Source organism: Hippocampus zosterae, chromosome 9, assembly GCF_025434085.1.
Source record: "Hippocampus zosterae strain Florida chromosome 9, ASM2543408v3, whole genome shotgun sequence".
NCBI lineage: Eukaryota > Metazoa > Chordata > Actinopteri > Syngnathiformes > Syngnathidae > Hippocampus > Hippocampus zosterae.
The window spans coordinates 11495688-11515554 of NC_067459.1; the positions used below are offsets into that span (position 1 = coordinate 11495688).

At 42.6% G+C, this 19867-nt stretch overlaps 1 protein-coding gene across 3 annotated transcripts in view; it reads left to right on the forward strand.

Annotated features, from left to right (window-relative positions):
- LOC127607580 (neurexophilin-4) overlaps nt 1–17785 on the forward strand; it is a 117615-nt gene extending 99830 nt beyond the window's left edge. For all 3 annotated transcript variants that reach the window (XM_052076031.1, XM_052076029.1, XM_052076030.1), the window contains one exon: nt 15548–17785. In XM_052076031.1, the coding sequence (XP_051931991.1) occupies nt 15605–16369 (765 nt within the window). In that variant the 5' untranslated portion in view covers nt 15548–15604 and the 3' untranslated portion in view covers nt 16370–17785. The remainder of the gene's footprint in view (nt 1–15547) is intronic.
- The last annotated feature ends 2082 nt before the right edge of the window (nt 17786–19867 follow it).

Consider the following 19867-nt stretch of genomic DNA (forward strand, 5'->3'; position numbering starts at 1 on the left):
ACATAGAAATATGAAATACTTTAGCTAAACAACAAGCCTAAAATAAATTATTTTTTTGTTGTCATGGCAACCAACAACTCAGTCTTGGCGCCAGTTACACTCCCACCAAATTACTGTTGGAGTAACATTTGTAAATGAAAAATACTTTACACCCTTGAAAATAATCAACAGTAATTTCACCCTTGTTCTGATGTGTCCTTAAACGAGACAAATTTAATGTCATTCAAACAAACAATGGAATTTACATATTCCAAAAATTGACCTATTCTAGATTGAATATTTGACACCTTAACTTACAGCATCTGATGCTTTCTCCCTAGTTGCCTTCAACTAGAACCACTAACTTCTGTACGGCTCTTTGAACGACGGAAGGCTTATTGAGGCGCTCTCCCTTTCTCCCTAACTTTCGTTCTCCTATCTGTACGGTTACTTTTCGCACCAGTCCGTCATCATCTTGATTTGCTTCAATAACCTTAGCAAGTTTCCATTCGTTGCGAGGGACATCATCCTCTTTGATGATCACAACATCACCAACTACCATGTTGCGCCTTGGTGTAAGCCATCGTTGCCTCAGGGTAAGGTTTGCAAGGTATTCCTTCCTCCACCTGTGCCAGAATTGTTCGGAAAGATATTGAATCGTTCTCCACCGTTTTTTGGCGTAGAGATCTTCCTGGATAAACTTGCCAGGTGGGGGTAGTGGTAAAGAAGACTTCATTGTAATCAAATGATTTGGCGTGAGAGGTTCCAAACTTGTGGGATCACTGATGTTGTCAACAGTTAAGGGCCGGTTGTTTACAATGGACATAGCTTCATAAAAGAAAGTCCTTAGGGAAGAGTCATTTAACCTTCCAGCGCTTTGGGCCAAGACCGTGCTCAGTACACTTCTCACCGTCCTGATTTGACGTTCCCATACCCCGCCAGTGTGACTAGAGTGTGGCGTGTTCATCTGAAAATCACATTGTTTGTCTGCAAGGTAGGAGGCCAATCTTTCTTGATTTAATTCTTTTAGCGCCTTTGCCATCTCATTTCTTGCTCCCACAAAATTAGTGCCTTGATCAGATCTTATATGTCTAACGGCTCCACGGATAGCTACAAAGCATCTCAAGGCATTGATGAAGGCATCGGTTGTCATATCTTCAAGCATTTCAATATGCACTGCCCTGGAGCACAGACACGTGAAGAGCAGGCCATACCGTTTTTGCTCCTTCCTTCCCTGTTTGGTGTGGAAGGGGCCGAAGCAGTCCATACCACAGTAAGCGAATGGTGGTGTTGCATCAACACGGTCACTGGGTAAGTCTGCCATCCGCTGTTCCTCTGGTGGTGCGCGAATTCTTCTACGTTGTACACACCGTCTGATGCGTTGAGCTACAGCTTTACTTCCACCAACAATCCAAAATCCATTACTCCGTAACTCATTGAGAGTTTGTCCTCTGCCTTGATGTTGTATTTTGTTGTGATGATGACTAATAATGAGGTTTCTGAGAGCACCGTCTTTAGGGAGTATTACTGGTTGTTTTAATTCAAGCGACACAGCTGCTTTTCTTAGTCTTCCTCCTACTCTCAATATGCCGTCTTGAAGGCACGGGTCAAGCTGATAAAGTTGATGGTTACAAGGCAGTTTTCCTGATTTCTCGCTAAGCATGCTCATCTCCTTTTGGAAGACATCCTTTTGTGTCAGTTTAACAAGGGTCAGTGTAGCTTGCCTTTTTTCTTCTACGTTTACAGGTTTTGTGGTTTTGATTCTCTTGGCTAGCCGTTGGATGCGAGCAATGACGTTAAATGCTGTTGCCCATTTTGAAATCCGTGACAGAAGCTCTTGAATGTCAAATTGCCTTACAGCTTCTGTCTTTAACACTTGTACAATCCTCACCTCCGGATCTCCCACCAGTAGCTCAGGTGTCACCTCGTTTATGGCTATATCTCTCTCCCATAAAAACCTTGGACCGGTGAGCCAATTTGAGTTGATGAGACCTGTCACGTTCAGGCCTCTGGAGGCATGGTCTGCAGGGTTGTCTACTTTCTCTGCATCACCATCTTTAATGATGCCCTCCATAAACTTCAGATAGTCACCTTTGAACTTGTGATCTCTGTCCAACTTCCTTTTCAGTTGTTTCAGTCGTGCCAAAGCCAGGACCTTATTGTTTGGGAGGTGAGGTCGTGCTTTGAAAGGAAGTGGCATTTCGAGGTGACCGTGTTCATTTAGTTGGAAGCCTCCTTTTAATATTTGCAGAAAGAGAATGTCATCTTGAGATATGCTTTTTTCACCTGCTTTTGTGTCTGCAAAATCAGACTCAAGGGCTTTAATGATGGCTGATGGTGTTACAGGTGGTAACTCTTTGACAGATACTCGAAGACAAAGTCCAGTCACATCGCCTGCATTTACGCATTGTGCTACTCCTCCCACAATACTCCAGCCAAGATCGGTTTTGACAGCGTAAGGCTCGTAGTCACCTCCAGTAATGACCTCTCTTGGAATCAAGGCTCGGGAGCAGTCATAGCCAATCAATAATCCAACGCCACAATCCATTGGTGGGGGTATCTCTTGAGTTATGTTAACAAGATGTTTCCATGAAGTGGCTGTTTTGCGGGTAGGAATATGTGTCCGGTCAAGAGGAATAAAGTCTCTTGTGTAGGCCGGAGGTAGGTCAATTGAAATATTTGAGGAAAATCCTCTTACTTTAAGTCCACAAACTCTTTCGCTTTTTATCACTGAGTCCTTTCCCATCATCGTGGAGAGTTTCAGTTTAACTGGGTCCATGTCTACCTTAAGCTTTGCGCACAACTCTTGATCAACAAACGTGTGGCTACTTTGTGTGTCCAACAGCGCATAAGCTAGGGTCTCTGTCTCAGGTGCGTTAGGTGCTGAGATCCAGACGGGCACAATCATTGATGTACTCACAACATCACTTCCCTTGACACAACAAGATAGTGAGGATGTGATTTCTTCAGTGGTGTTCTGTGCTGAGGCTGTCTCCGTTGGAGAACGATCTTCATGTAATGCGGTTGGATGACTCTTTAGGCATACTCCACACATGGCTCTATTTCTACATGCCTTAGAATTGTGACCCTTTCTCAGGCATGCAAAACATAGCTTATTTTCATAGATGTATTTTCTCTTTTCCTCTGAAGACATTTTCATAAGCTTCTTACATTTATGTATATAGTGTTCTTCTCCACAGCATAAACATATGCCTGGATTTTCGGCATCTCGTAAATCGTTTTCATTGGGGTCTTGATCGGCTGTAGAGGTTTGCGGATCTTGGATCCTCACCTTTGTAGCAAATGTGTTTGCTTTTGATTGCCTACCTCCCTTTACTGTCATCTCAGTAGATTGTCTTAATGCGTATAGAGACGACACCGGATTACAAGCGATGCGTGCCTCTTTAGATATAAATGTTGCAAAGTTATGGAAACTTGGATAGTCTTTACCTTCATCTAGCTGCTCTGTGACATGACGGTTCCACCTGGATGTCACCCAATCTGGTAGTTTCACCAGCATTTTCTGGTTCTCCTCACAGTCGTTCAAAACTTGCAGACCCTTTATGTAAGGCATAGCGTTGCTACAAGTTTGTAGGAAATCGCTGAATTCTCTCAATTTGAAATATTCCCTCCCACCAATCTTTGGCCAGCCGTTGAGTTTTTCTCTGAAAGCCCTCTGCACAATGAAGGAATTACCATATCTGGTGTTGAGTCGATCCCATGCTTGCTGATAGGCTTCTTCATCTCTTCTATAAAAACTGCCTTCAAGAGAAGATTTTGCCTCCCCTGCTATGTACTTTTGTAAATAAAACAACCTATCTGCAGGGTTTGAGCATCGCCTCTCTATCAGCGCTTTGAAGCTTGTACTCCACTCTATAAAGTTCAGAGGATCACCTGAGAATACTGTAGGCTCTGGGTTTGGAAGGCGACTGAGTGCTAATGATTCCTGTAATATCTGAACCAAGGTTGTCTCATTTTGTACAGTTTGCTGTTCGTGACGTGGGGCATGGTGAGAAGAAGGAAATGCAACATTCTCTTTGGTGTGTACGGGGCTGCTCGTACCATTCCTTTCCTTAATTTCCTCTTCTTCATATACACTTAACTGTGCCTTAATTACTTCCATGTCTCTCTGATTTTCAAGTTTTTTCAACTGCTGACGTTGAGCTTCAATAGCCTCTTCCATGTTAATCTCAGCTTCTTTCGCAGCCAGAAGAGCAGCCATTTCGGCCCGCTTAACTGAAATGCTTGGTGATTCGGACGGGTGCCCGGAAGGCTTGGCACTGGGTGCTGTAACTATGGAGGCGGTGGAACCATATATGGACCTGGCATATTCGTTATCTAGCAGCATGTGTAATTTTGCGTTTTCTGCCACAGCATCAAAATCTTCTTCATATTCTGTTAGACGGATTCTCATTACTTGCAGTAAGTCTGCTGTTGCCGCTGCACATGAATCAACTTTTCGCCGCAATTCTTGACTTGGTGTTGTCCGGCTTCGGACACTGTCGTATATTTCTTTCATCTCACCCTCTAGCTTCTCAACTTCATCCATCATGTCGTACATGTCTTGCTCAGGGCACCATTGTTTTAACTTTCTTCGGGTTTCTCTAACATGACTTTTCCATTTCTCATAAGTTACATTCAACTTGCCTTCCTTTTGAATGAACTCTTTCTCCTTTAGTTCCTGCATTTTAGGTGTCAAATGTCTTAAACGAGAGGATTTTCTTATTTTTGCCTCAGCCTCCCTTTCCACATTTTCATGCTCTTGCATCTCATCACACCGACTGTCACTATATTGAGACATTTTTGGAGCTTTCAAACTTCAGAACCTGAGTTTTACAGAGCAATAATAACAATGATGCGCTTGTCAAACATTCAACAGATATTTTCACACATTCAAGAACTCACATTCATTAGTTCTCATTTATGATAATCTTCGCCTATGTTCTATCCATCTACTTTGTGAGCTACTGGAAGCTGTATAGGCCTTTGCCAACTCTGGTTAATGTCCACCGAAACCTTTAGCTGCTACAGGATGAGAAGCACCGTCGCGCGTTGAAATCTTGCCTTACTGCCGGTTGAGGAGCGACGATGCATGCTGAGGCCTGTAGCTTGCTGCGGGTTGAGTGCGACGACGTTCGAAGTAGCTCGTGGATAGCTGCGTGGCACGCGGGTCGAGTGCGACGACGCTCGATGTAGCTCGTAGCTTGCTACGTGATGTGCGCCGAAGCCGATAGCTTAGCTTGCCGTGGGGGAAGCACCTGCGCGCCGAAGCCTCCAGAAGGATGGATGAGGACACGTTTTCACTGTATCTACCCCGGTCAAGGATGACGCCTCGTACTGATGTCCAAAACGTTTATTCATGGAACACCGTGAAAACTAAAACACATTTCGAACAACAATCAAATTATAATATCTTGAACAGGACATTAAATAAATAACACAAATGACATACCGTGTGCACCTTGGTAAACCGAAAGTAGATCAAATAATAAATCACGTAGATCACACGGTATCGTAGTTCTCTGACTCTCTCTCTCTCCGTCTCCCGTTGTCTTCTCGATCTTTCTCTCATTCCTCGCTATACACGGCACTTGACCCGGAAGTGATTTTTAACAAACATTCCGGATAACATATTCAGAGGATTTAAGGAAAAAACAAATATGAAAGTTCACATAGAAATATGAAATACTTTAGCTAAACAACAAGCCTAAAATAAATTATTTTTTTTGTTGTCATGGCAACCAACAACTCAGTCTTGGCGCCAGTTACATGGCTTATGACTGCGTCTGGTCCCTGGAGACTGGTGTTGAGGATATTAAGGTGCTTTGTAATATCAACCAGAAAACCCAAATCAGACAGCCACATAGGGTCACTTAGTTCTTGCATAGGTTGTCCCTTTTCAGCCAAAAACTCACTGATTTGCTGCCGAAGAGAATAGAAGCGTGACAGTGCAGAACCCCGACTGAGCCTGCGCACGTCAGTGTAATAGACAACATCTCCATATTCCGCATGAATCTCACTTAGAAATTGTTGAAACTGACGGTGGCGTAGCGCTCTGGAGCGGATATAGTTCATAGTTTTTATCACTGGTTTCATAACATGTTCGTATCGGAGATGTTTGGCACACAGAACTTGCTGATGAATGATGCAATTAAGTTTTACAGCTTTACCTCCTTCTTCACTTACTTTGTTACTTATTAGTGTTGCTAGTCCACTTCGATCGGCGGTCATGGATGGTGCACCATCAGTAATAATCCCAGAAATTTTATTCCACGGGAGTTTCATGTCATTCACGGCAGCTCAAACAGAAGAGAATATGTCCGTTCCTCTTGTTTGGGTTTTCAGGCTCTCGAGGTCCCGTAGTTCTTCAGTCACGTTCATTTCATTGTCCACTCCCCTCAGAAAAACAAGTAACTGAGCAGTGTCCGAGGCGTCTGTGCTTTCGTCGCAAGCCAGCGAAAAAAAATCAAACTCTTTTCCTGGGTCTCCCAATTGTCGTTTGATATCCGCTGAGAGTTCTTCAATCCTGCGTGCCACAGTGTTACGTGCCAGCCAGACTTTGGCAAACTCTTGCTGCTTCTCAGGGCATATTTTCTTCACCATCGTCATCATGTGGTCTTCGATAAATTCACCTTCGTTTAAAGGTTTGGAACCTTTTGCGATTAGCGTTGGTACCGCGTAACTCGCCGTTTGACTCTCGAGCTCTTGCAAAATACTGCTGCTGTGAGATTAAACGAGCTTCAAACTGCTTCAATTTCTCGATGCGTTCCTTGCCTGTAATCATGTCGTACATGTCGGCGTGTCTTGTTTGGTAATGTCGCTTGACATTATAATCTTTAAAAACAGCCACTGTCTCTTGGCAAATGAGGCAGACACAGTTGTTGCGTATTTCAGTGAAGAAATTGTCCAATTTCCATCCATCCTTGAATCGTCGTCCCTCGCAGTCAACTTTCCTTTTTCTGTTGATTGTCGCCATTTCAATAAACTGGGAGGTTAATATGAACACGGAGTGATGTCTTGTTAACCCGTGAGTGATGTCTCATAGAGTGCTACTGCCCTCTAGTGTCTAAATGCTATTAGTCATTTAGTGAATGCTATTACTCATTTAGCCACTAGAGGGAAGCAGTACTCTATGAAACATCACTCACCAGTCTACGAAACCTCAGTCAATGCAACACGTGTTCCATTGCGCCCAACCTGCGGGCCAGACGGCACTGATTTTATGACAGGGGCCGAGGGCCGGATGAAATTCGACCGCGGGCCGGATTTGGCCCGCGGGCCGGACTTTGGACATGCTTGCTCTAAATTGTCCTTAGGTCTAAGTGTGAGTGAAAATGGTTGTTCGTCTCTGAGTGCCCTGCGAATGGCTGGCAACCGGGTCAGGGTGTCCCCTGCCTACTGCCCGAGGACAGCTGGGATAGGCTACATTAACCCCCGTGATCCCTGTGAGGATGAAGCGGATCAGAAAATGGATGAATGGATGATCTCTAGCGCTGCCTAGTCCTTAGGCCAGAAGGCGGACTCAACAATATAAGATGCACCTTGTGTCGTCCACTTCCTCCTTCTTAAAATAAGAAAAGTCTAGACTTTCTTTTGCAACAATGAATGATACATTTTGTCACTGTACAGTCGACATTTTGTCCAAATCAGTGGAAAGAGCCTCACTTTTTACTTCCCGCAAGCCTGTTATGTCAGTACTTCCAAATATGGCCACGTTGTTGCACGGACCTTTCACAGTCAGCAAGTCCAGTGTATTAAGAGGAAATTTGAATGCAGAAGAGACAATTTAATTTCCCTCACGGAATGAATAAATTATCTATCTAAAAGTGTTGACCTAACTCTCTGAATCAATTTTCATGTGTTCATCAAAAGTTACGCCCATCCCCACCTGGGGTCTCTGAGGCAAATCACGAGGCCTCTCACTTGGGCAGGGGTGGTAAAATGAGAACCCGTGGTGGGACTAGAACTGTTCATTTTGACTCTTCCCTGTGACAGCGGATCGATGTGGCCAGGAGCGGCGATGGAAATGAATTGATTGTCGCCGATAAAAGTCCAATTAAACAAAAGAACAAGCGTGGCAAAAGTGCTCACAGACAGGCAGCTCTCATCTTGTCTTCCGTCCTCCTGAGGTTGAGGAAGGTTTCGAAGTAACTGATGAGCGTGGGCGTAAAAGCGCAACTGATACCTGCACGGCGCAGACATTGATCCCGCACTTACTTAATGATGAAAAGAGATCTTAATTGTGGGCATATATCAGCTTTCAGCAGTCAATTCCGCAGTTCAATCTGACCTTTTCCTATTTAATAATAGCGCGAAGCGCCGCGCCCTCCGTCCACCCGCATGAATGCGTGCACTTCTCAACACATTATCTCATCGTCATGTCTGCTCGCTATTTCTGAGTCGTAACCTTTTATACAATTGTACAACAATTGTAGCATCCTTTTTGGAAGGAGTGGAGAAATTTTTCTGTTGAATTCGGAAAACAGTGGTATCTCAACTGACTAACCTGAGCTTTTGAAGAAACAAGCCCTCGCTGAGTATTTTCTTCTTGAGTTTCGAGTCAAGATTTTGAGTTATTAACACGGGTAATTTCACAACAGGCAGCATATCATGAACTATTCCTGAACAAATGGAGACCTGCTTGAAGCGGTCTCTCGAAATCCCCAGTGTATGTTTCAACATAAGGATAACTCCACAATGTGTGGTGAACCAAACCACATTAGTGATGAATGTCCACACACAATGCAAAACCCCATAAATCCAATTTGCAAGTTGCGGTAGTTGTGATCCTTTTAGCAATGAATAAGGTTAGAGCAACATACACATCATTGTCCAAGATTCGTGATTAACCTGGCCAACATCATCCGCCTGTGGAGATCTGCTTGCAGTTCCTTCTAAAAGTAATTTGCGCGCTTGGATCAGCTCTTGGACTCTAGAAAATCAGTTTTTCCTTCCGTCATATCAAGGATGATCAATGCGCTTTTCAAGAGAATGAAGGGAGCCACTTCAACTGGCTGCAAATCAACTCAGCTGTGTTCATGCCCACAACAGCACACACGGGTCATTTCTAATCCCGCCAAGCTCCACACACCTGCGAAAATCCCAACACTTGGTGTGGCCCGCCCCTGCATACAGTTAGGCCACACTTCGAGCCTGATTTTGGTCTTTTGGACTGAGCTAGACTGAGCTTCAAATCGGCCCTTCACTGTGTTGCGCCTTTCTGATTTTGATCCGCACCAAAATCCTTACGTTTCATTTTTCGATATCCTCACCCCGGCAACTTAAAGGATTCTCTGCCGATGTGTTTTGCTCAGATGAACCTCCAAATGAAGTTAAAGATGATTAATGCTCCCCGATTCCGAGGAAATGTACACAAGCTCCTCCGCTCATTCCACTTATGGACTAATAACATTTTCCCCACCATCTCCTTCTGTCTCACAAGCTCTGTAATTTGATTGTGCGCTTTATGATTGTTCTCTTATTGAGTTGCCATGATCATGCATATGTATAGGTCCTCCACGATGCGTATTCCATCTTCAGTTACAATATCCCAAAGCGTTCTGGAAAACATGTGGCTCATTCATTACTGCCGGGAAGCACGACGATGTGATGACATGCGCAAGGTTGCATTGGCGGCGGTTCCCGAATGGCCACAAAAGCGTCATTCCTCGTACCTCATTCTTTTCAACAAGGTCTGCACATGACCGTACATAATCTGCCAATTCTACATGATAGTTTAATAGCCGACCAAAACAGATGTGACATTTAACACCCATCATTGGGTTTTGTGGCTCCACAAACACTTTACTGTAATGTATGTTTGTTTTTTTTAACTGACCCACAAAAATATGACGCGATTATTAAAGATGCAGTGAATGGCCACAAATGAGAGGAAATAGGAAAGAATAAAGTGTGATGCTGTGTTGGCTGTTGGCTATGATCGATTGCCCTATTTACTCACTGCGCCCATGCAATTCGGCAACAGAGACTCTCCACGCTTTGCTTTCTAGACACAGGTACATATGACATTATGAATATAGTTGACTATTTTGTAAAGCCCACGCATGCTCTGTTGATATGGCTAGGCAATGCCACAGCCACATTGCAATTAGATCACATTTGAACAAATTGAATAGTAATATAACTGTACAGTATATTATGACATAACTCGGTGTGTTTAAATGCGCATGCAACGATTTTCCATCAGCTCCAGAAGTTTCCTCTCACTTGTCACAAACTAAACAGAGGATCCATCAACCTGGTTTGACCTTATATTGCAAGCATCGGATTTTGCTCCCCCCAAAAAGTCCATCGTGTATAGATTTTAATGTCCAGAGAAAATGGCTGGTATTTTTCTTAGAAATTCTCAATGTTTAAATTGATTTACTGTCAAGAACAAGCATATTTTTTGTACTTTGCCAGTAAGCTCCTTCTGTTCATTGCCTCCTGTTGGCATTTTAAGTCACGGAAGACGTCTTGTCATTATAATTTTGTGTATGAAGTTGCTGCCTGCTTACTTTTTCCTATTCAGAATATCTTTTCCCATCAAGATTCAGGTGCAGTCAGGTTTATGGTTCCAAGCTTGTCACAGTCCCGTTGGAGATAGTCGAGGATTGTGATGATGGTGCGAGCGTGCCATGAGCACTAGTACATCGATTTTTCAGGAATGTATAGTTTACTTGAGTCTTTTTTTTTTTAACAGCTTGTTGCCCCCACTTGGATCTGTGACAGACAACTTTGAAATCTGATTGGTTGAGCAAACAGTAGATTGACATGGCATCACATAAAGGTTGCAATCTCATTGGGCAAAAAACAAATACTGTTTTTTTAAAAACCAAAGTCTACATACATAACTGGAAGCACAATTGTTATGAAACGAGAAGAAAATAGACCGCAGGGAATAAATGAATAAAGTGTCATCGACCAAATACATGGGTAATTTGGGGATGATTTTGTAATACAAAGTTAAAAATGCCTATGGCCTCGGGCACTTACTGTAGACGCTAACAAGATTAACAGTAAGGTTGTTAATGTACGTGAGTGCTTCTGATAACGTTTAGGTCAGCAGGGGAGGTTTTCTTGGCCTTAACCAACTAGCGGTACTTCTACTTAAGTACAGAGTATTTTTACCACCTCCAGCCCTGAGAAATGATCAGGTCTGCACGGGCAGAGTGTTTGCCTGACAGATTGAAAAGCACGGTGTTAATTCATAGCGCTGCTGATGGTGCGTTCTCAAGAAGCCTCCCCATTGTGCTTACGCAGATTTACATAGCTTATTCTCCCCTTCACAAACACCCCAGAAATGATGCACAGGCCTCCTGGCATGGCATAAAAGGTGATAGCAGGCTATGTCGAAAATCTTCATTGGGTCATTATCCCTGTCATGAGTCATTCATCAACATCTGACATTTATTTTGTGGTAACTCACTTTTCCAGTGCTCAATAAGCATTCACTTATTTCACCGTCACTTACGCTAACATCAATCAATCTGTGCAGAAATCGCCTCGTGTTAATGAATGGCCAGCAGAAATAGATACATTAATTGAATGACTGAATGCATTAGCCGGTCGGAGTGATGCACTGTTGCCTCTGCTAATGGCAAAGTGGAGTTGTTATTAGATTCAGTGATGGATGAGCTACGCCGGGGACCTGTCACTTCAGCCTCGAGTGAAGATGGCAGTACATGCATGAGGAAGGGATAATGGATGGGTTTGAAAACATTGTTTTCATTGTTCCTTTGTTTTATCCACTTGTAAATAAATTCAAAATTTGTCTTATTGGATTGTTCCGGGGTTCTAGCATTGACAGCTAAAGCAGTGTACAGTATACACCCACTTAATTGTGGTTCGGTATCCACTGACACACATTGTATGTTGGTGGGTAGCTAAGTTTGCCTGGGTTGTTGGTAAATGTTTCTACAACTTCATTGCATGTGCATATTCATGTATATTTCTGGTGGAGGATATGCAGTGTGCAGGGTCCCTCACATTTGGAAATGTGTGAATTTTTACAAACTTCGGATCAAATGAGCAAAGGCCCGAGTGTCAGGAATCTCAAAGATTTTACTGACTTAATATCCTGAAGTGTAGGATTTGTTCATTCATACGCTGACTTTTTCAAGACCCACAGTATATTGGAAAGAGTGATTACGCTGGTCTGCATAAAAAAAATAAACAAAAATGACAAATATTTATTTGATCACTTTTTCACACTGATCACCATTTACCATTAATTTTGCCCCACGTGCCCCAATTTTTGGGGCAATTTTAGCACATAGCAACATGCTATGTGCTATTTTTTGGAGGTGGGGGGGGGCATTTTGCATGGCTTCTAGCTACTTGCTTCTCGCTCTTACAACTTTCCATTAGTAGACGTATACAGTAATCTCTAGTTTATCGCGGGGGTTACGTTCCAAAAAGAACCCGTGATAAGTGAAATCCGTGAAGTAGGATTTATAAAAAAAAATTAAAAAAGCAAAAAAATGTGAGAGGGACAAAATTTCAAATGTGCTGTATGTGAAACATACAGCACATTTGATAATAAAGTTGTACTTGGTACTTAATAGTCAACTTTATTTTTTACAGATATTATACAATACTGAACTATGTATACAATGTAGAGGCAATTGCTCTAAGACTGCAAGAGAAGCTCAGCTTCCTCTAAAATGTTGAAAAGTAAGTGACTAAATATTTGTGTGTATGTACAATTGTGTGGACATGTCATTGACTAAATATGCACTACAACGCACTCAACTTTTGTTCCGAATCAGCTTCTTATTACTGGTTACGACGCGACTCTCTTCTCATTCATTCACATTCACTGTGTGGATGCTGAGTGTCGACTGCGCGGACGCTGGGCGTCTCGAGAGTTCAGGGTAGGTTGTACCAATGCATTGAAACGAGACGCGTCATTGGATAAATGCTGGTTTTGTCCCGGATTGGACGCTCAGCATCTCTGAGACTCTATGGACAGTGGGCATTTATAGGCTGGCCAGGAAGCTCAGCTTTTCTACATGATGATTGGATGATCTGTCTGAGGCTGAATCTTTTTTTTGATTGACAGCGAAATGAGCCAATCACCGATCTTATGGTGAAGCCATCCTTTTCATTGTTTTTGAAAAGCACCGGAGAGTAGATTTCACAAAAAATAAACAGACACATTTTATGATGGAGGCCGAAATTGAGCTTCCCCTCCTTGACAGACCAGCATCCGCCACTGATACAATGAAACCAAAGACCAAAAATCTGAAAAGGTAAATTTGGCAAGCTGTATAGAGACGAGGTGCGCAGACACGTTGGTCAGTCCCATCGCCAATCAGGACGCAGAACACAATTGACTGTTTAAAAAAAAAAAGCTTTTAAAAAACTGCACAAAACAAATCGAAGCCGCGGAAAGTGAACCGCGTTATAGCGAGGGATTACTGTATTATATTTAAGTATAAAGTGCATGAACATACTATTCGCTGACATGTACTCAGTCTCATCAAGTTCCAAGTAAATACAAGTCCTCTTATGCCCATGTACTGCTTTAATATGGTTTATAACTGCATTACAAAAATCTGATTTTCATTTTCACAAAGAAAGAAAAATAACCACCCTCGAAAATGTTGTTGGCTGCCTGTCTCTGCATTTTTTAATGCAGACCAGTGTTACATATTCACTAAAATCTATGGAATGAAAGAATAAACTCTCCTTTCACCAAGAAAAAAAAGTTTGAAGATTCCCTATTCTGTTCTTTTATAATCCACAGTCGAACAAAGGTGGGTTTAGCAAATTGTCATTTGTCCCTGTGAATTTACAAACTGGGCTGATCTAAAATTATACAGTGTTGCCATCTACTGATATTTTTGCATCAGGAAAGTTGTTTCCATTCTTGAGTGAATTTAATGTGTGTGTTCGCACCCTGTTTTGTGTGTGTGTGTGTGTGTGTGTGTGCGCGCACGCGAATGTGAGTTTTTACATGCGTGCATACGGATGGCAGGAAATGTAAGATGTGACTGATGAGGCATAAAAGAAAGCCGAAGGAGATGCGTCGTCAATCACACCTGAGAATCAGCAGCAAAGGCAGTGGATTAAAGGCAGAAAGCTGTCTAAACAATCAAACAAACAGACGTGGATCTATTGTCTCATCCATGTGTCTTGTCTGGCTCTCCGGAGCAGCAATATTCAAAACTGTGTTTACAAAAATAGATGTTTTCTCGAATTTGGAGAGATGATAGCACAGACATCTAACACATTCGATGCCTCTAAGTGTTGCAGCATTCAGCATCGAAATCATCTTGTGACTATATATGTGGGCTATTTGGTTGAACTGGATTTTAATTATGGACACTGTGGGTCAGGAGACCAATTATGAACTGGATTTAGTTTGAACGTTCCAGCAGAGGCCGAGTGTTTGGAAGTACTGCGCAACTACTGTGCGTCCTGTTTTTAAGCTTCACCACTATTTTAGAAGTGTTTTCAAATTCAAACTCAGTGCACTGCAGCAAAGGTCATTGCCAACAATACAGGCGTTCACACTGTGCACACCGACTGATGACTTGACTGCTCACACTTTGCAAGAGGTTTAAAATGGTACTGACGTACAGTATGACGTGTTGAGGTGATGATTGATGAGAAATGAAAACTAGTTTGCCACGGCAGCGTGATAAAATGTGGTCCTGTGGCAAAAAAAGGCCCTTTAAGTTAAAAGATCAGTTACCATTATAGTTGCAGTTTTTCATTTAATTGTCATGACCTAGATTTATCATTTCATGTCATTATAACTTCACTACTGATTCAGTGTAGTAGGTAAGTGATTGGATTTGGTGACTTCGTACTAATTCAGTTACAGCAATGGGAACGTAAGTTCACCTGAGGACCACCTCTATTTAATTTAAAACAAAGCTAAACAAAAGGGAAATTAAGACCAGTATGAATTCAGAACAGCATTTGACTACATTTGCTTGGTGGACTTTGGGTCACATGTATGACCAATCATTTAAACAAGGTGGGAGAATTTCAATCCTTCCAATGCTTAGTTAAAATTGGTATGACCAGCCAAATCGTGATTCTATACTTAATGTGGTACAAATAAATCAATTTAACAACTTCCCATTTGAGCTTAGTCACAGAGAGTGTCGTGATACAGAAGGTCTGAAGTTGTCCTGTGAATTTGCCATTTTTCAACATCGCGGTGACACAAATGTGGATTAAAGTTTCACATACAGGACTCGATGTCCAAGGTCTCTTTGTGTTGGAAGCAATCACTGTCGTGCTGTGTATTGCTTATTGATTCATTAGGCAACCTCCATCAGTTGTGTTAAAGGACACTTTGGACACACCATTGTCACGTTTCTGTTCTGCCCGAAAGGCACAGGCGAATAAATCCTGTACTATTACACATTTGATGCGTTAGTGTACCAAAAATACAGTGTGAAAGGTGCTGTGAGTAACATGGGACCAATGCAGGGAGTAGTTAGGTGAGAGACAGTCAATTCTTGCTTTCACCGTGACCCTGAACAGGTACAAAATGGACGGATGCACATTTAAGCATGTGAAACTAATGTGTTGTTTTTTACACCTCCAGGTCCAAGGGTTGGAGAAGAGAGTGGACTTCTCAGACCTGGGCCCGGTGGGCTCGGCAATGAAGACTTTGCCTTACGGTATGGGTGGAGGCACAGATGGTGGACAACCAGGAGGAGCGGTTAAGCCGCCATACCAAACCCGAATTTTCTCCACCTCCTTCGACCAGACGCCCTTGAAATCCAAGCCCCCCACCTACAGTTTCTTTAACCCGTACGATGCAGCCCGTAACCAGTCGCTCCTTCCAGACCATACAGGCTACCGCTCCAAGCGTAAGCCCTCGCTGAAGACAGCCATGAAGACCAAGAAGATCTTCGGCTGGGGAGATTTCTACTTCAACGTCAAGACGCTCAAGTTCAGTTTGCTAGTGACCGGGAAGATCGTGGACCACATCAACGGGACGTTCACGGTTTACTTCCGCCACAATTCCTCCAGTCTCGGGAACGTGTCGGTCAGTATCGTGCCACCGACCAAAGTGGTGGAGTTTGAGGTCCTCCAGCAGCAACAGTTCTTGCACCCCCACACCCAACAGGAGGTACAGATCCATGAGTCCCAGCAAACCACCATCGACCCCAAAGAGATTAAGACATTCAACTGCCGAGTGGAGTACGAGCAAACCAACAGATCCAAGAAGCCCAAGCCCTGCCTGTATGATCCGTCTCAGACGTGCTTCACGGAGCACACCCAGTCCCACGCCGCCTGGCTGTGTGCCAAGCCCTTCAAAGTCATCTGCATCTTCATCTCCTTCTTCAGCATCGACTACAAGCTGGTTCAGAAGGTGTGTCCGGACTACAACTTCCAAAGTGAGCACCCTTACTTTGGATAAGCCAAACAGAGACAGCGGTGATGAAGACAATGATGGAAACGATAGTCATATTGATTATGCGATATGGAGCAAGGGACAGTTTCTTGCCTCTACACTGCTGTGAATGGTGGATTTAAATCAATTACAGTGGTACGGTGGTACCTTGAGTAAAGGGGCCCAACTTATGTTATGTTGGTTGATTTTTATTTATTTATTTTCCGTGTATTTGCCAAGCCTCTTTCAGACGTTTAGTCAACAAGACAAACAATAAAACTAATACAAATTGAAAAGCCTTGCAATGAGTATGGAGAAGATGCTCAAACTGAGCTGATATCGTGGTAAATGGCCAAACAGAGCGAGAGTCACACAGCACATGAATACGACTTTCGGCTTAATTATACATTATCTTAAACAGTCCATCTCTTTATTTTGTCTTGTATTATGTTTTTTTTTTTATGGTCATAATTGACAATACAGCCTGAGTTGTCTTGGGGCCGGAACGGATTACGGGCACTTCATGTCTCTTCCATGGGGAAAATTGATTTGACATAAAAGCAGATTAGGTTAAGAGCTTGACCTAAATAAATAAATAAACAAATACATTCTGGAGTCAAGGTACCACTGTATCATTAAAGTAATAGTTGCCGAGTAATTTTCCCATCGACCTCCGTGGAACTTTGGTACCTTCTGTTTTTGCAATTCTTTCTGTAAATATTGTTCTCATCCTCAGCACCCTTATTGTTTTTAGATCATTGTTTCTCTGCGTTATTACTTTTTGAAAAACAGTACGCCCTCCTGAGTCCAAAGCAAACCTCAGAGGCAGCTTTCACCAATCGTACAGTATCTCACAAAGTGAGTACACGCCTCACATTTTTGGAAATATTGTATATCTTTTCATGGGACAACACTGAATATATTACCGGTACACTACAATGTAAAGTAGTCAGTGGACATCTTGTATAACGGTGTGTAAATTTACTGTCCCCTCAAAATAGCTCAAAGCACAGCTATCAATGTCTAAACAGCTTGCAACAAAAGTGAGTACACCTGTATGTGAAAATGTTCAAACTGGGCCGCATTAGCTGCCCCCCCCCCCCCCACAGCCCTGTTGTCTTATAACCTATAACCTGCTAGAGTTATAAGGTTCCAGATGTGAATGGAGAGCAGTTGTGTTAAGTTTGCTGGATTTCTCACATACGCTCTCAAAGTTAAATCTGGCACCTCATATATACAAAAATGTGAGGGGTGTACTCACTGTTGTGAGTCACTGTATGGTCACTGTAGTGTTTTTTTGATAGACTGACTGTTAATTATCCCCTGTGCCCCACATTTCTCTCCTCTGGTTATAAGAGAGTTATATGTATGAGAAATGCTATGCTGGGTATGCATACAATATGCTGTATGAAAAAAAAGCACATTAAAATATTTTAAACTGTCTGCCGTTTGCAAAGTGGATTCTTTTTTCAATGCCCACAAGCACAATTTACAAGCTGTGGCCCATACTCCGATTATCGGGGCAAGGACAGCCTTCTGAATTAAGTTAACGTTTCATTACGATTACGAATATGCGCGCCAAGCTTAGTGTGAAGATATGGCCTTTCAATTTTCTGAAGCACATTGAAGGAAAGTTTGTTTTGCCTGGAATTTGAACAAGAAAGCCCTCAGCATTTGAAAAATGACAACTTTTGACTTCTTTGGAGAGACAAGATGGTTTAATTTGACATACAGTACATTTCCATTACACCCTGGGTGGACTGGATATGGACAGAACATGGCTCTGCTACATTGATTAATGTGAAAGCCTATACAGTGCTTGTTTTGTTTATGTGCAACAAACACCCAGGTGCTTTGCGCTCATTTTATGTCCATGATGCGATTTGATTGTGGAGACAATGGTGTGATTGCAAATGCCTCTATATCTGTTTACCACATGATCTCATGCTAAATTAAAAGCAAAAGCAACCAGATTTCATCTATGATTTAATTAAACCTACTGCAAAAAGCTGCCGTCTGCCACGTAGTTTCATAATCACTTATTCATTTTTCGTTTATCTTCATGTTAGCATTGACTATTCAGCTGTTTGCTCTGCACACTCTTATCATTTCAACAAACTGTGTACGCAACTGTCTCCTTAAACCCTGCCAATGACAACCTCACAGATGAGTTCCAGAGACCATAGAGCAAGTACAGTAAAGTTCCCCTTTGAGCAGTGGTGCCAAATCCGTACTGGTCCTCAAGTGCCCTCATCCGGCTTGTTTTGGATTCCTCCCTCTTCCATCACACTTGATTCAAATGATCAGGACAGTTATGCGACTTCTCAGAGCTTGCTGATCTGCTGATCATTTGAATCAGGAGCACGGAGACATCTATAATCGCCTGGCTAGGGGGCTCACGAAGACCGGACTCGGGCAACCCATATCTTAAGGTCTCGTCTGTCTGCGTTGACATTACAGTACAGCATTCTATATTTTTGGCAATTTCAAGGTCATATTTCACAATTTCATAACAGTTCCCATGTATTTAATATTTTGTATGCTTTCATCAATATTCCCACATGATGAAGAATTTTAAAAGACTTGACTTAACACACCCTATTTCTGTACTGTCTTTCTGAAATTAGCCCATTTTTAGGGGCTGGCCTTCGTCCGGATCCATACACACCATTGCATCAGTGGTCAGGCTGGCTTTCTTTACCATGACAACTCAAGGCGGAGCAGAAACATTGGGACTGCAGTGGTAGCTGCTTGCAGTAGCAAAGCCCAGCGTGTAACAAACACAATTAACACATTTTAACTGGTGATGGCAGGATTTCATGCAGTATGATTTGTGTATCTGGCGCATGAGCACGTCACCAAACACAATAGCTCCCAACCACTTCACCGAGCAATCACGTATGTGCTGCTTATCAAAACCTAACACAAATCTCTGCATCTCAAAAAATCATGTTGCAGCTCTACTTACCTTTTGGCTTTGAAATGATAGCAGTCACGTCTAATCTGCGGGACATGTTGGGTTTCTGCTTGTTGTGTGTTCTTATGACAATGTTTCACTCCAACTGTTGCTTGAAAGTGATTTTGGATCTTCCCAACCCATCCAAGCCCAACTGATCATATAATTAAACTCACTCTTCCATAACATTGGGTGGAAGTGCAGAACGGCTTGTTCACACACACACTTTTGGAAATAGACAAAGATTTACTGTGCTTGTTCTTATTTAATTTCACACTTGATTGGTGGACAGGCATTTCCCAGACCCTACTATTTGTAGAAAAATACAAACTCAACTCTCATTATATGTCCTCTTTAATCTATTATTGTCACGTTGTGCCCGAAGCGATAGAATGATCGCTCCGTGCACAACAAAATAAGGAAGAGGATCCCCGAAATAGCAGACACAGAAAGATGTTTGTCAAAGAACAAAAGTAGTCTTTAATGCGAACACAAAATAACCCGACAGGGAGAATAACAAAAAGCGCTGGTCAAAATGGGGACCAGGGATCAAATAAAAGGACAACAGA